Consider the following 15,028-nt stretch of genomic DNA (forward strand, 5'->3'; position numbering starts at 1 on the left):
TTGTGTGTAAGACAAGGACGGTGTGCTGGCATTACTCCACGGTTGTAGGGTCTGTGAATGGAAACACATTCAACGTGCTAATGCACATTTGACGGCATCACCCAGATGTGCCGATCACCAGGATGATGAAAAAACAAACCAGAGCCCAACTCCTTATCCCCCAATGCTTTCAGTTGGCATATACTATAGCCAAGGTGGAACCAACTGAAACAGTTCACCTCATGCACAAGTTTTATTTTTTATGTTTCTATTTCATTTGTATTTCCAATTTCATATGATGAGAGATACTTTTCAGTTTCACAGCTGATTTTGACCTGTTGCCTTTTGTGAAAGTATTTTTTCTGTGTTCATACAGTTTCATACAGAGCTCTTTGAAATGGTTGTTCATTTTAATCATGAAAATAGTTAAATAAAGTTGCCAGTAAGCAAAATGTTACCTCAGCGGCACTGGCACTACTGTCTGTTCAACATAACTGAAAAGAAACTTTTTTTTCTCTCCAAGCCATACAGAAATCATGCAGTCATCTGACAGCAGCTTTCTTTTTTTTTTACTGAAATGTGTCAGATTTTCCAGCATTTGTACACAACTTTTTTTTAACAAAGCAGTGCTCTAAGATTTATATTTTAAAAATCACAATGACACCGCTACATGAGACATCATAATATTGTAATAAATGCTGCTGGTAGAGGAGGCATGCAGCTTAGCATCATTTAATGCACAATTTTCTTTCTGAAACCACCAAGATTTACCCATACCACATTATCACTCTCCTTGATATATAATCATATTAAGGCTACGTATCGAAAACATTATGAGATTTGACTTTGTCCGTATTGCACAGCTCTATTCACAGTGCGTGGTCTACAGAAGTGGACTTGCAAATAAAGAAACTGATTCAACAGCAAGCGCCCAGATGAAACTGCTGCAAACATGCTGTCATTACACAAGGGAATATTTCTCTTTTTGTATTTTTGGAGCAGGCGATCCTGTTGCATGTCAATGAACTGGGCTAAACTTGCATGACATGTGATGGTGTGTGGGTGGAGGGAGGCAAGGGGGACTCAACCCCATGGTGGTGTCAGCGGAGGATCTGTGTGTAATCTGCAGAAGATGCATGCAATAGACCGCCACACTACTTTATCTACAAGGCCCCTAATTGCAAGGGACGCTGAAGAACACATGTTAGGAAAAGAGGAAGGGGAAGGGGGTGTCAGATGTCAGCAATGTGCAGGCATATGGTTCCTGCAACATGGGTTACGTAAACTGGAAACGACAACAAAAATCAGGTTTGCTGAGATGAACTTGTGAGGACTGTGTGTGCTGTATGTTTTATTCATTGTAGTCACCTGTGAACAGGTTGGACATCACACCATCATAAAATCCTGACTGAAGTCTCTAAAATGATTGTGACCCTCATATTTAAAAACACTATGATATTAAGAGGACATTAAGGACTAGGCTAGGTGTCATGACATATTTGCTAAAACTGTCAAAATATTCATACAGCACTAAATGAGATAAATACTCTGTGTAAAAAAATCGTATTCCTCTTTCTACTCTATTGCCTTGTAGCGATACTAATGGCCTTACTGCAAGTGAACAAACACAACCAATCAGAGCCAAAGTTGCTCATAAGCAGCTGTCGGTCATGTCAATCACTGCAGTCAAACTGTCAAACTAGGCAGCACCGATCAAATATGAATCAAGATTCTGTTACTGCATTGCCTAAACATATTTTAGTGTACTGTTTTGCTGTAAAATGAGAGAGTTGGTCTGGCCGCTGGGCGGTGCTGACTAATTGAATGACTGATGTTTCATTTTGTGTCATGCACACTTCCATGTGCCCAACCCTCATGGGTTTAAAAGACACCATTACAACAACGTTGCAGTAACAATCCACAATGGTAGAGCATTTCCAACATGGCGGCTGGGTCAATAGCTTTCTCCTTTTACAGCTAAACGGTACACTAAAATATGTTTCTGAAAATATCTGAGGTAAGAAATAGGCAATGCAGTAACAAAATCTTGATTCATATTTGATCAGCGCTGCCTAGTTTGGGCAGTTTTGATGCAGTTCACGTCATGTCAGTTCAGCTGCTTTAGTGACACCTCAGCTCTGACTGTTGTTTTTTTGCACTCAATTCTAGCAAATGCCATTAGAAGCAGTGGCAAAAGGAGAAGGGACATGATTTTTTGTCACAGACTGTTTCATGCACTTCTGTCACAATGTAGTGACATCTTCAGCAATCACGACACAAAGTTATTTTCATACAAGTTACCAACTGAAGCATTAAAGCTCTTTAACTGGCACCAGAACATACTGGAATCACTCTACCTTACATTTTGTTGAAAAACAAATATTTTTACTGCATTGCAGGAAGAACACTTCTTATAGTGAACATCCTTATTATTTATTCACTAATTTTCTGTAACCGCTTACAAGGGTTTAGCATGGGGGCTTTAGCCTATCCCCACTGACACTGGGCGAGGGGCAGGGTACATCCTGGACACTCTAATGAAAAAAATAAAAAATAAATCAATCTTAAAAAAACTAGGCTTTCCAAATATTTGAAATGGCACCATATCTTTCAATATGAAATATGCTACCGCTTGATTACGATCTTCTGCGTTTTTTGAGGTTGGTGCATTCGCAGTCTATTTTTGCAGTGGTTGCCTTGCAGTCTCTTTAGGTGCTGCCGGACAAGCCATTCACGATTATCCAGATAAGACAAATGCACATAAATAAACGTATTATGAGCGTTTTTTTAATCATGATCTGCAATAAAATTGTCCCATCCCTATTTAGGACCATTGCCTTTACCACGACAACATCAAATACTGACACAAATTGGACATGAAACGGCACAACATACCACTATTTCACTAGAGGTAAAACAATACCTACAGTCCAATCCAATGCTGTTTGTAGCAAAAGAGCCCCCCAAAGGAAAACTAAATGACCTTTTGAGTTCAAAACATGAACCGCAAAAGAAAGATAACCGCTTGGCCATCTTTGTTCGTTGAGAAGGAGGCTTTAACAAAGCAAGAGGATGACGTGAGGTAACATTAGTGATCCGGCATATTATTTCTGCTTAAAAGGGCTCACAACCTTCAACTCAGCCATTGTGTGGGGCCATCTCATCAGGAATGCAACACTCATACACATACACAAACACCCACACAACCCTTCCCCTTTCAATTCAAATTCNACACACACACACACTTCACCCCCTATTCCTTCATTATGCACTTGTCCTTCTCTTGTGCTCACAGCAAAAATGTGCTTTACTTTGTTCACATTTTTCACCATGTACCCTCAACATAATCCACTGTCTGCCTTGGACATTTGTGCCAACCAACTTGAGTAAACAGAAAGATGGAAAAGGCATAAGAAGGGGGTTGACCTTGTACATGCAAGCTACCACTATCACTTAGGAGATGGTGTGGTTATTGTTTGGAAAAAGGGGGCCCATCTGTTTGTTGTTTGTGCTTTATGATGAGAAGGTATATTGTACCATATGTGATGCATACAGTTCAAATAAAGGCAACGATATTGTGAAGCTACCAAATCCCAAAAAGCATGATTTTGCTTATTCTGGTGTTGACATAGTTTGGCTAGATTTTCTTTTCTTTTTCAACAAATTATATAAATGCTATTTGATCAAAAGCAACCAATATAGCAAACATTTTAATGTACTGCAATGCTTGCCAAATTTTATTTTTTCTAATTTATTTCATGACAACTTAATGATTAATTTAATCAGATATGTTTATACTGTCCACTTGCTCTCCAGAGAAATTGGTCAGTTACCTCTTCACAGCACCACAGAACACAAATATTCATACATCTCTTATGTAGTGTAAGATACAGTCAGTGAGTTGGGTTTGTCATGATTAGTTACAGTGAACTGAGTGTGCATGTTTGCCCGTGTGTGCCCTGCTGGATGGCGATATGCATACAGTAGCATCAGTATGTAGTGTATGAGCACTCGGCCGCCAACCCACTCCCAGCACTCAATCACACGGAGCCGATCGTATTTGCATGTTGTAGCATTGAGTCGGGAGCAGATTGGAGGGGTAGCAAATGGGCTGAATAATATCAACTGACAATCAATTATTTCTGCAATTGTGTTACATCAAAAACATAATTCCCGCTGCCAAGTTTGATTTGTCAGGTCGCACCGGGGGGGTTCAGTCATGTAAATGTGATGTAGGGACTGATTTAACTACTGCGCGCTGAGTGAATGAAAGAGACAGTAATAGTGTTGAGGACCATGCAAATCACCTGCAAAGGAAACGCTGTAAATCACCGGCTGAGAGGTGCAGAGAGCGGCAACAAGGAGCAATAACACAGAGCACATGTACAAGTCAAATGTGAATATCATTATTGCGCAAGTCATAAACCATGACCCACATGATATTTAACAGACAAACATACTGAGCATTCATTTACATTAAATAATTCTATCTCAAATAAATAAACAAAGGGGTCATTAGCTATTACTTTTTTAGGGTTGTTTTGTGAGGACATATTTTCTGCAGTCTTTTCTCCTCCTCAGCGCCTTTCGACAAAGACTTATATTATCCATCACATCAAACAGACAAAAGTATAGTTGTAAAGCTTAATTAATAACTATCAAAAGTAAGTTTGACTGTCATGTGTCCTCCGATGTGAGGGGTCTGTCTTTGTTTGTGGTGCAGGGACATTTAATTAGTGATGGTTGTCTGTTAGTATGCTATTAATATTTTCATGTCTGAAAAGGTGACCTATATAATATGATTCATACACTGTAATTAACTTCATGCACAGTAAAAAAAAAAAAAAAAGTTTTTCCTGGGAACTATTCCTTTCAATGCATACGTTATTATGTAAATAAGTGTTGTAATATTACAATAATGGAGCATCATCAGGTAATCAGAGCAACATTTAGCCCGAAAAAGGAGCTGTCTTGTTTGTCTGTGTCAGTGTTTTAGTCTAGTCCAGTGTTATATGTGAGTTGATTTAATCACAAATGTAAAGTCCTGAGTGCACCTCAGGAAGAACAGCTAATTCTGATAAACTAAACTAAACTCCCCTATTTTAGTTTTTTTTCTCTGTTTTTATCACTTTTACATATAAACATATTTAAAATATATATATATCCCATGCTTTAAATGCTGAACCAACTAGGGCACCCGAGTGAGTGACACTAAGACCGGCTTTAAATTACACAACGAAACCAGGGATCGACCTCTCCCTCTTTCCTTCCCTGCCTTGAAACCGGTGTCTCCAATCTTTTTCCACAACCAAATGAGTCTTAACTCTGCTGAGTGCAGCATGGGTCAGGCAGCTAGATTGAAGCCAGGGTGTCTGGTTAGTGTTAAAGTTTAACAGGAGATTTCTGATGTCTGATTTCACTCAACAGGCGAGCCGCTACTCTCTGATTCGGAGTGCCTCGCAGTAATGCCTTGCAGACATGCCAGTGGGGAACACACGTGCATACACAGCTAAACTTGATTTGATTTTAGGATCGTTTTAGAGGCTGCGGTGCTTCCAATATTTTGACCACCCATTTATATCAATAAAAGTAGAGTAAATATAACACATCTTTATATAAGCCAATACAACAGACAGCACCACAAACTAACTAAAGCCTCCAAAATAAATACACCTCTCCGAAAGAGTTGAAACAAAAATGCAAGATTATAAACTTAATGAAGACATAATCTGTTGCAGAGATGTTGTATTGGACTGCATTAGTATTAGCTAGGTGTAGGACTGGCCAGTATATTGATATTATATTGATGATTGAGAATGGTGTACCTAATAGAGTGCAACTGAGTATACATAAAAAAGTTATGGAGAAAAAACATATTGCCCTTAAATGAGAGAGGAGGGTGTCATTGAAACACAAGTCATCAAATGGGAGTCATGCATTAGGTCTGGACGAATCAGGCACAGCCTTTTTAGTCTGCCACCCACATACTGTGCACACACACACACACACACACACACACACACACACACACGCCACATTTGAACTGCCAACACTTGTTAATTCCATTGAATTAATTAGTGAAAGGGCTCGGCTGTATTTGAGGTACTGAACTGTACAGTGAAAATGAAAAATCCTTCACGGGCAGAACTACCACTTCTGAACTGAAAATTTCAAAAAGCAAGGCTACAGGTGCTGCCCCTCTTCAAAGGAGTGCGTACGTTAAGAAAAAAAAGGTACACAACCCACAAAATATTTCACTTATTCTTATACATTCAGATTTCATCTTTTGATTCTAATTTTTAAAAAAAAGTAGCACATGCTGCTCGGCCTTCCTTGTTCTTTTTAAGTGTTGGTGAATTGGTTGTGCTTTTTGAGAAGCAATGCCAGCAGGGTAATCAAATTAGCAAGCAATCTTGTGACTTGCTATTATGTTCATTTTCCAAAGACAGCTGGTTCAAATCCTCTGATCAACTACGTAAAACTGTGTGCGAGGAAAGTGACTTGGAGGTAGTAGTAATATAGTTAAAGCACCAAAGCCCCACCTGCAGCTGTACTCAGAAGTTAGAAGTCTACTAGTCGTAACTGCTAGTTTCAAGTGGCAGCTATTTAGAATTTTGTTTATCACAGTGAGGGCCGATGCACTAATGTATTGTGAATACTGGATATGGCATTCCAAGATGGCACCCATTTCATTCTTGTGAAAGTTTTTCAGTAAAATTTTTCTTGGTTCTGCATTTTTGGCCCATAATTCACATGAGCTAAAGTCTAGCCTGAAACTTGAGACTATAGAATTCAAGTGTGAGAATACCACGGGCATAGTTATCTGCCAATGTGTCTGTCTTTTTGATACAATTACCTTGTTTTTATTAGTCCTGTGAGGTATTCACTCACATTACGTATTTAAAACAGAAGAAGGTACTTGTGTGATATGACTGAAATGAAAATCTAAGGCTGCCATTAAATATTCTCATTATGCTACAAATGAATATGTGAAAAGACGTGACCCTGCTTCAGCATTTGTGTGGACAAATATTTTACCAGACTCTGAATGTGTATCTTCATGTGAGTGTTGAGATAAACCTGAGACAAGCATATTACTACATTTACACGCACACTAATATTCCACTATTATTCGGAATAGACGATATTCCAGACTTGATAGGGTTCATGTAAACAGCATATTACGTTTGGATATTCCGAATTAGGCCTTAGTCCACTTTCTAATTAAGACATGGAAAATGCTGGTACTACTTGGGTTTTAGGAGCCGTCTTTGGACATGTATACAGCACATTCTGATATGTGTCTCAACTGGGGTTTTTACCGCAGTTTGCGAACGCTGTCTTGCTTGTTCACAATCACCTCTGTGCCGCTTAACTTCTCCTATTTTGGGGTGATAAACAACATGTTTGGGCACATTAACTGGAGAATGCACTGCTCCAATATTAACAGAATGTTAGCCATGTAAACAGCTTCGTAGGAAAACTGTCTTTTTTGGAATAAACTGGAATATTTTGTGCATGCAAACGTAGTTAGTGAGGCTGACAGGAGGGTGAGTCTTATTTCAGCGAGTACTAGGGCTCTGTATAATGTTGCATAGAACTATAATTAGCATCTTGTTGTTTCATTAGCTTTGCCTTGTTACTGCACTTTCAACTTCAAATGAGAATAACATTTCCAGGCCAATGATCGACCTTTTTCTAATTACTTCCAAAAGCAGGAAAAGCACAGGTGTAACTGGTAACATTAACGATGATGTCACTGGCTGAAAATGAAGGGCCAAAAAGACAATCTTGACGTTATGGTTTGCGGCAACTCACCTCTGGTCTTCTCCTCCTTCACCGGGCCGGAGGTGTTGCTACAAGTGTAGGTAGGGGTGACCTCCTCCTCCTGGCTTGGGGTAGTTCCTAGTGGGAAACTGACAGGACGCGAGCTGGTAACTGAGCTGGATGGTCGGGAACTGGCGCAGTTCTGTAAGAAACGAGAGGGCAGTGTCAGCTGCAGGACCTCACTGTGGGGTTTTATATCTGTTAAGGGAATAGACAGTCAACTTTCTCATTAATTGATAAGAACAAAGACATCAAGCTCTCTTTACTAGTTGGTAATTGGTGATGCAAATTAGTGATACACTTTTTTCTTTCGCTTCTATAACCATTCTTGTTTGATACACTTTTCTGAGTGATAGAAAATGCTTTCAAATTGTGTTTGCATTGAGGAAAATTTATCAAAAAAATCACAGTTTAAAGTCAACATTGTGTTTAAAAAAAGAACATAGGGGAAAATATTGTACACAGACGAACTCATGAGTTAGAAGGATTAACTGCTTTGCTTGCTACATCCCATTAAGCAGTCACAACTAGTAAAGAACATAAATGTCATGGGCTACTGTAGACTACTGTATCGTCCTTCCCACAACTCCAGGACCAAACCTGAGCAGCTGCTCTGTAAATTTAACTTCAAGACCTCCTTGTTTTACACACGCACATGCATCTTCCAGCCAGACCAAAATAAACGGCAATCACAGAAAACCCATTTGTTTGCACAGCTCTCAAACAGACTGGGGGGGCTTCAACAGACTCCAGGGCCTCTTATGTTTCATACTGTACTTCTATCAGGCAGGAATGCTTCATTCAACACTTGGGGCTTGCCATTCTGGCTGCTTTTCTGTGTTGCTGATGTCCATCTTCAGTAAATATGACACAAACACACACAAGTGGAAAAATACACGCACAGCTAAACATAATTTAAGGCATTTAAAGTTTTTTATTGGACTAGCCTTACAACATGCAGCTATTTTTGTGGTGCAAGAAAGAGACAAAAAGAAACATCAACCCTCTACTGTCCACTTCCGAAAATCAAATTCCAGTACAGTTTTTTTTCCCAACCAACTCCTTGCTTCCTATATGTTGTCAAAACTTGAATTAAGATCAAAAAAACTAATCCGCTTCCAATTTATATCTATATTTCAGTGGTGTCAGGGGCGTGGAGTATCCGGGGGTGGGGTTGTTTTTTATTTGGGTCCTACAACTGACAGCTTTATTTCACAAAGCAATCTGGCTGTGTGTGTACAAGAGGGAGGTCAGGGTGGGTCAGGAGATACTTGGTACCAAACAGGCAGTCTACACTGGTCAAAGTGTGTGTATGTGTGCGTGTGTGTGTGTGTGTGTGTGTGTGTAAAACCCCACCCCCTGAGGCTAAAAAAGCTGTGTGTGTGACCCACGCCCATGTAGAGGGCTAACACGAGGAAGAGAGCTACAGAGGTTGACAGAAGTGTGGAATTTAAGAGGGCAGAGCGTGTGATTAGGTTTGGTGGAATTTATACGAGAGGTCGCCAAGGTCAGACGTGTGTCGTGTCACTGCACCAAGAGCAATATATAGTTAAATTGTTCCCGCAATATTTAAATGATTTTCATGTTTTGCGCTGGGTTCTCTGCAACACATTTAATCTGATGCCATGTGCAGTATTAAGATGCAGTGCATGACTGTTGCTGTATCAGCCTGTGCTTTGCAGATCATCCAGCAGATGCTAGAACACCTAACAGATCAGATGACCTCAGCAAGCCTTGGTATTGACTACTTGTGCTGTTGGTGATCAAGGAATAAAGGAGACAATAAAAGTTTCAAATGATTTTGTTTTAATTTAAATAACCTCCTTAAATCCCTAAATTGCAGTTGCAGTGACTTATCCCACTGGGTTAACCCTTCAATCGTTGCAAATAATACAACATATAAACCCCTCTATCTCCGACAAGTGCCATTTGTCTTCAAATGACCCCATATGCAGTAACACCGCCAAAGCCTCTTTATCCCTCAGCCGGCAAGGCGCGATACCCAATCCTATGTTTTACAACAAGGGGATATATAGGGGCATGTGCGGTCATCTAGAGCCAAATGTCTCCTATCTAACCAAAGGACAGGTAGATACAGTATTTCAAGCAGGATTTATGGCACAAAATAGCATTAGCTAAAAACCGTCAGGCGGCAGTGATGGCTAAAAACGCATTCTGGTAGCGGAACCCGGCAAGATTGGAAAATTGCCAGCACCAGAGGGGAGAGGAAGCAGTAAAAATGACGGTATATGGATGGGGGGGGGCTTCACTGATAACATGAGCAGCCAATATATCAGACTGCACCTGGTAGCAAGGGGCCCCAGGGAGGCCCCCCACCAATGTGCCTAACACACATACTTCAATTCATCTATTTATTTATTTCATTTCTTCGTATCCTTACAGTGTCCATCTCTGAGGTGGGGGGTCAAAAGGAAGTAGGGGCACCCTGATATTTTAAAAATCAATCTGCAGTCAGAAATGGTTTCATTCCTTCTTCAATGACCTGAAGTGCGTGAGGGTGGGGAATACTGGGGGGGGGGGGGGGTGCATATGTGTGGGTCAGGGGGCAGTGGGAGGGGCAGGACAAAGTGATGCCGGCCAAAGAGGAGTGGAGTTAATGTGATCACTCATAAGGGACAAGACGCATTTGTGTGTGTGTGTGTGTGCACACGCGTGTGAGATAGTCAGGGCAAAGCAGTCTGGAATGATGAGAGTGGGTGTTTGTCAAGGTGCTAAGGTCTATAATTGTCCGTGTGTGTGTGTGTTATGTGCCTGTCTGTGTGTGCTAGAGACTATTAAGTACTTTTAAAGTGCTTTGCGTAGGCTACAGTATGATCTTCCTTAGCACACACACACACACGTACACACATGCAGCATCCCACCGCCTCAGCCAAACAGCAGCGTCCAACAAGGTATAAATACTGGCCTGACACTTTAATGTCAGGGGACGGCTTGTCCTGGATTAGAAACTTGTAACCCACCGCGGAGCTTGACATTGCTGGGATGAAGGTGCTGCTATAGGTAGAGTGAGGAAGGGGGAGAGCTATTACGGGGAGTCTATGTTTGATGTATAAGGGCATCTAACATGGACTGTCGACCAGCGAGAGGTGAGCAAATGTACAATGTTGCTTTGTGGCCAGCTTTCATTGCCAAGGAAAATTTAGTCTGTTGCTACAGTGTGTTATCAGAGATAACCACGCACAAAGACATACGCTCACAGACACTTCTTAACAGGAAAACAGAGCATTACATACTGAAAAATTAAGCGCTTTTCTCCTCTCCTTGATCCTGTTGACCGTGCTCCGAACCTGAAAGAAAGAGAGGGAGAGTGGGAGAGAAAGAGATAAGTGTATCTGACACAGCGCTCAATGAAACACACTTACAATGAATCAAAACAAAAAATCTTTCACAGCAAACATCTGCGAGCACCTAAAGTGTAAAAAGGAGAAAGGAGAGGGGAACGTGGGAGGGAAATAACAAATTTGGAGTGTTTGTTTGCAGGCGCTGACAGCAGTTGGTAAGGTGTGTGTGTGCGCGCGTGTTTGTGCATGTACGTGTGAGAGGGTGTTCCAGTATGTCCCAGTGGCTAATGGGACTTGAAAGTGACACATAGAGCCGGCAAACTAAGGAGACGACTTCAAGCTATCATCTGTCAGTATAGAGCGCCGGGACCAACAAATGGAGCTATTGGAGGAGAAGGGACCGCCCTAGCAGAACAGATTACATTTTTACACTCCGGATGAAACAGTGTACTGCACACATTCATTTAACACGTACAATACCAGACAAGGGTTTCATAGATTTTGGAGATACAAGGTAGACATGCATGCAGTTTCAGTATATACTTGTAATCTAACTAACCCCAAACCCTAATTTGTAATTTACCTGCTTATTTACTAAAACACCTTGATTTTATCTATTTATTTCTTTGTTTATTTGTTTTAATTAACACCTTTGGAGATTTTAAAATTAGACAAAAATTAATATTTTTGCACTACTGTGGCCGTTTGCTTAGAGACCAGCATTAATTTGGATGAGCTTTAATTATATTTAACTGGTGAGTTTTGTATGTATCAATTTTTTTATGTATCATTTTTTTCTATAAATCAGTAAATTGTATTTTGTAATTGAACCAAGTCATTATGACAGGATACAGGATATCTGTCTTATCCCTGAGGGGCAATTTATTGTGCAGTCAGCAGTATCACACACACAAACTATTTTAAAATAAAAAATACAATAAATACATAAATAAATAAATAAATAAATAAATACAAAAGAGACATCACACTCTGATTAAAAAAAAATTAAAAATTAAAAATTAAAAAATAAATCACTGAATAAGGGGTGAATCAACCAGGACTGGCTGGGCCTTCTTCAGCGCTCTGATCATGTACATATTGATCAGACTAGTGACTAACGATTAATAATTTCAATGAGCATTTTATGTAAATAATCTGTAATTAATGTCACAATATACAAGACAAAAATCCAGAATTAAAGTCTGTCAATGAATAATACTCTGTACTAATAAACATTTTTTAAATTAAAAAATCACTTTAGTGATTTAGTAGTATAGTTTCTCTACAAGACATAACTAAGACAACTAACAACTAAGACAAAAAAAATAAAAAATTATATGCAAAACTTAGTATTCAATATAAAATAGCTCCTACATATTCTTAAGGATTGCCGGTGGAAAAATGAAAAAAGGAGCATACATAAATGTATATTTTGTCACACAGCAGCAGCTTTTTATCTTATTAATAAACTGTAATAAGCCTACTGATTTTTTTTTATTGAAAAATAATTATTATTAATTTGATATTGGGACATTTCCATATTAATTTTACTAACATCCAGGATGACAGAACTGTTTAATAATCCAAATGCAAAAACATACAGAGCAGCAGAATTAACTCAGTGTGTCAGTAGTTCAGTTAAGTTGGCTCAAGTCTTCTATGAAAAGCCTCTGGCGCTTATGAGGTCTGTACGTGTGTGTGTGTGTGTGTGTGTGTGTGTGTGTGCGCGCGCACATGCACATGTCCGTGCACATTGTCAGCGCTCACTGTAAATTTGTAGCGGATGGGCACTCATCACTACAGCCCGTCCCAGCCCAGCCCACCACGTTAGTGAATATGCATTATGGCTTATGGCTTCATTAAGTCGCAGCGTGTTATAAATTATGACACCGCACTGAACACACACACACAGTCTCAGAGACAGCGTGTGTATACAGAGGATGTTTTGCATACATACCAAAGGCCACATAATGAAGAGAGCCCGAGCCTTGTGACAGGGCAGAATCAACAGCACCAGCATTGTGTTTCCAAAGCACCTCCTATTATTTCTGACAAGATCCGCAGAAGGCCTTCGACACGGTGCAGATGTTGGAGAGACACCGTCTTAACACAATTAAATGGGGAAAGTAAGTCCTGGGGATTTCATTGATATCAAAAGCAGCCGGCGTGCTGAGGCAATTACATGACACAACTTAATTAATCATTTGACAATGAGGGGAAGGGCATTGTTTTAGATGATCGTTATGTGTTTAAGGGGTTTTGCGCACACTCAAGGTTTCGCAATGATGCAAAGCATGGTTCCCCATGTAAATGGGCGCTAAGCGATTACCATATGAAAGCAGCACGCCCGACAACACCTGCCGACATCCTTGGAGCTGATGGAAATAAAAGGTCATCAAAGCATGGGATTACAAGGTGACCACCAAGGAAAAGCTAATTGCAATGAATAATGGAAAGCTATTGTCAGGTAATTAGCAATTAAAACGCTGCATTTTGAGCGTAATAGCAGCAGACGCAGTCTGTCTTCCACGCCATGTTGGTAATTATTTAGCCTGGAAACCAGCCTCATGAATGGAGCATTTTCTGACTTTGAGGCACTACTTAATTCTACACCTTTCTTTAGCATATCAAAGTAAAATTTCCTCACACTACAATGGTTAAAGACTGATTTGTTTTACCAGGTGAACAACTAACAGCAACTTTGCAAAGTTTTTTCTCCATTCCATAGACTCGTGCGATAATGTAATCTAAGGACGGGTTAACGTCCCCAGCCATCAAGGCAGGTTAGCTTCAATGAATACAGACAGAGCAGGGACCCCCCTGTCTCACATTGGCCTCTCCCTGCCACTCTGATTACAAGGAAGAAACAAAAAAAATGTGTTTGATCATTTCCATTCAGTGTTTCTGGAATTGTTCTATTAAGCAAATATTTCAGGTGTCAGGAGGGGTGAAACCTGAAGCCAGCGGTGCTCTGTGTCTCAAGTTAAAGATATGAAACAAAAGACGGGCAGGTTAAGGGAGAACAAAAGGAGCTCCCCTGTAAAGGTGGTGAGGGTTCAAAGGAAAAAAGAAAGATGTGATTTTTTTTATAAATGTATTTACTTCATTTAACCTTTATTTTGCCAGGAACATTCCCACTGAGATTTAAAATCTCTTTTACGAGGCAGTCCAGGCCAACACAGCAGCATAAAAAGTTTCACACAAATGAATATGTGAGTAATGGCAAGATTACTGACATTTTTTTTCTCTCCGAACGTTAACAAAGAAATGTGGTCCCTTTGAAAACCGGAACATGTACATGAGCTGCTCCCAGGGTCAAGGGCAACTTGAGTGTAAGAAAATGAATTCCCAAGCACTAAAAAAGCCACTTAAGCAAGAATGCTGTGTTGATTTATTTCACGGTGCGAGGGGTCAGCCCTCCCTGGCTCTGCATTGTCAAAGCATCGCCTCTGACTCAGGGACAGCTCTTCATGCTCTGGAGAAGACATGGATGAAGAAAGGGAAGGAAAAAACGGGACATAACAAAGGCCCGTAAATGCAAATGTTACATGTTTTCTTTGACGGTTAGACGAACAAAGGTGACGTTGACAGAAAGTTAAAATAAAAGAAGTCTGGAGGGGAACAAAAAAACAGATAAGAAATATACAGGAGAAGAGAGGGGACTAATGTAATACTGACCATTATCTTTGAAGAGCTGGGTAACATATAACTGTTACCTAGCTCTTCAAAAAAAAAAAGCTGCTTGTATACAGTGGTGATGACCTTGTGCATTCAGTCAAAGCAACACGAGACAAATGAAAAGATGAGGCATGTTTGTATTCACCTAAACTGAAGACTCATCAAGCATGGTTCATTCCACCCACAGAGGAGACAGCTTTTTAGATGAACTGTAGCATACAGAATTTATTTTTTATATATAT

General features: G+C 40.0%; 1 protein-coding gene across 1 annotated transcript in view; it reads right to left on the reverse strand.

Moving 5' to 3' along the window:
• LOC126396916 (adhesion G-protein coupled receptor D2) overlaps window positions 1–15,028 on the reverse strand; it is a 106,496-nt gene that overhangs the window by 39,625 nt on the left and 51,843 nt on the right. The window contains exons 21-22 of the mRNA XM_050055288.1: window positions 11,061–11,114; window positions 7,798–7,948 (exon numbers count right to left, since the gene is read on the reverse strand). Coding sequence (XP_049911245.1) covers window positions 7,798–7,948; window positions 11,061–11,114 — 205 coding nt within the window. The remainder of the gene's footprint in view (window positions 1–7,797; window positions 7,949–11,060; window positions 11,115–15,028) is intronic.

The sequence above is a fragment of the Epinephelus moara genome, chromosome 10, assembly GCF_006386435.1.
Source record: "Epinephelus moara isolate mb chromosome 10, YSFRI_EMoa_1.0, whole genome shotgun sequence".
NCBI classification, from domain to species: Eukaryota; Metazoa; Chordata; class Actinopteri; order Perciformes; family Serranidae; genus Epinephelus; species Epinephelus moara.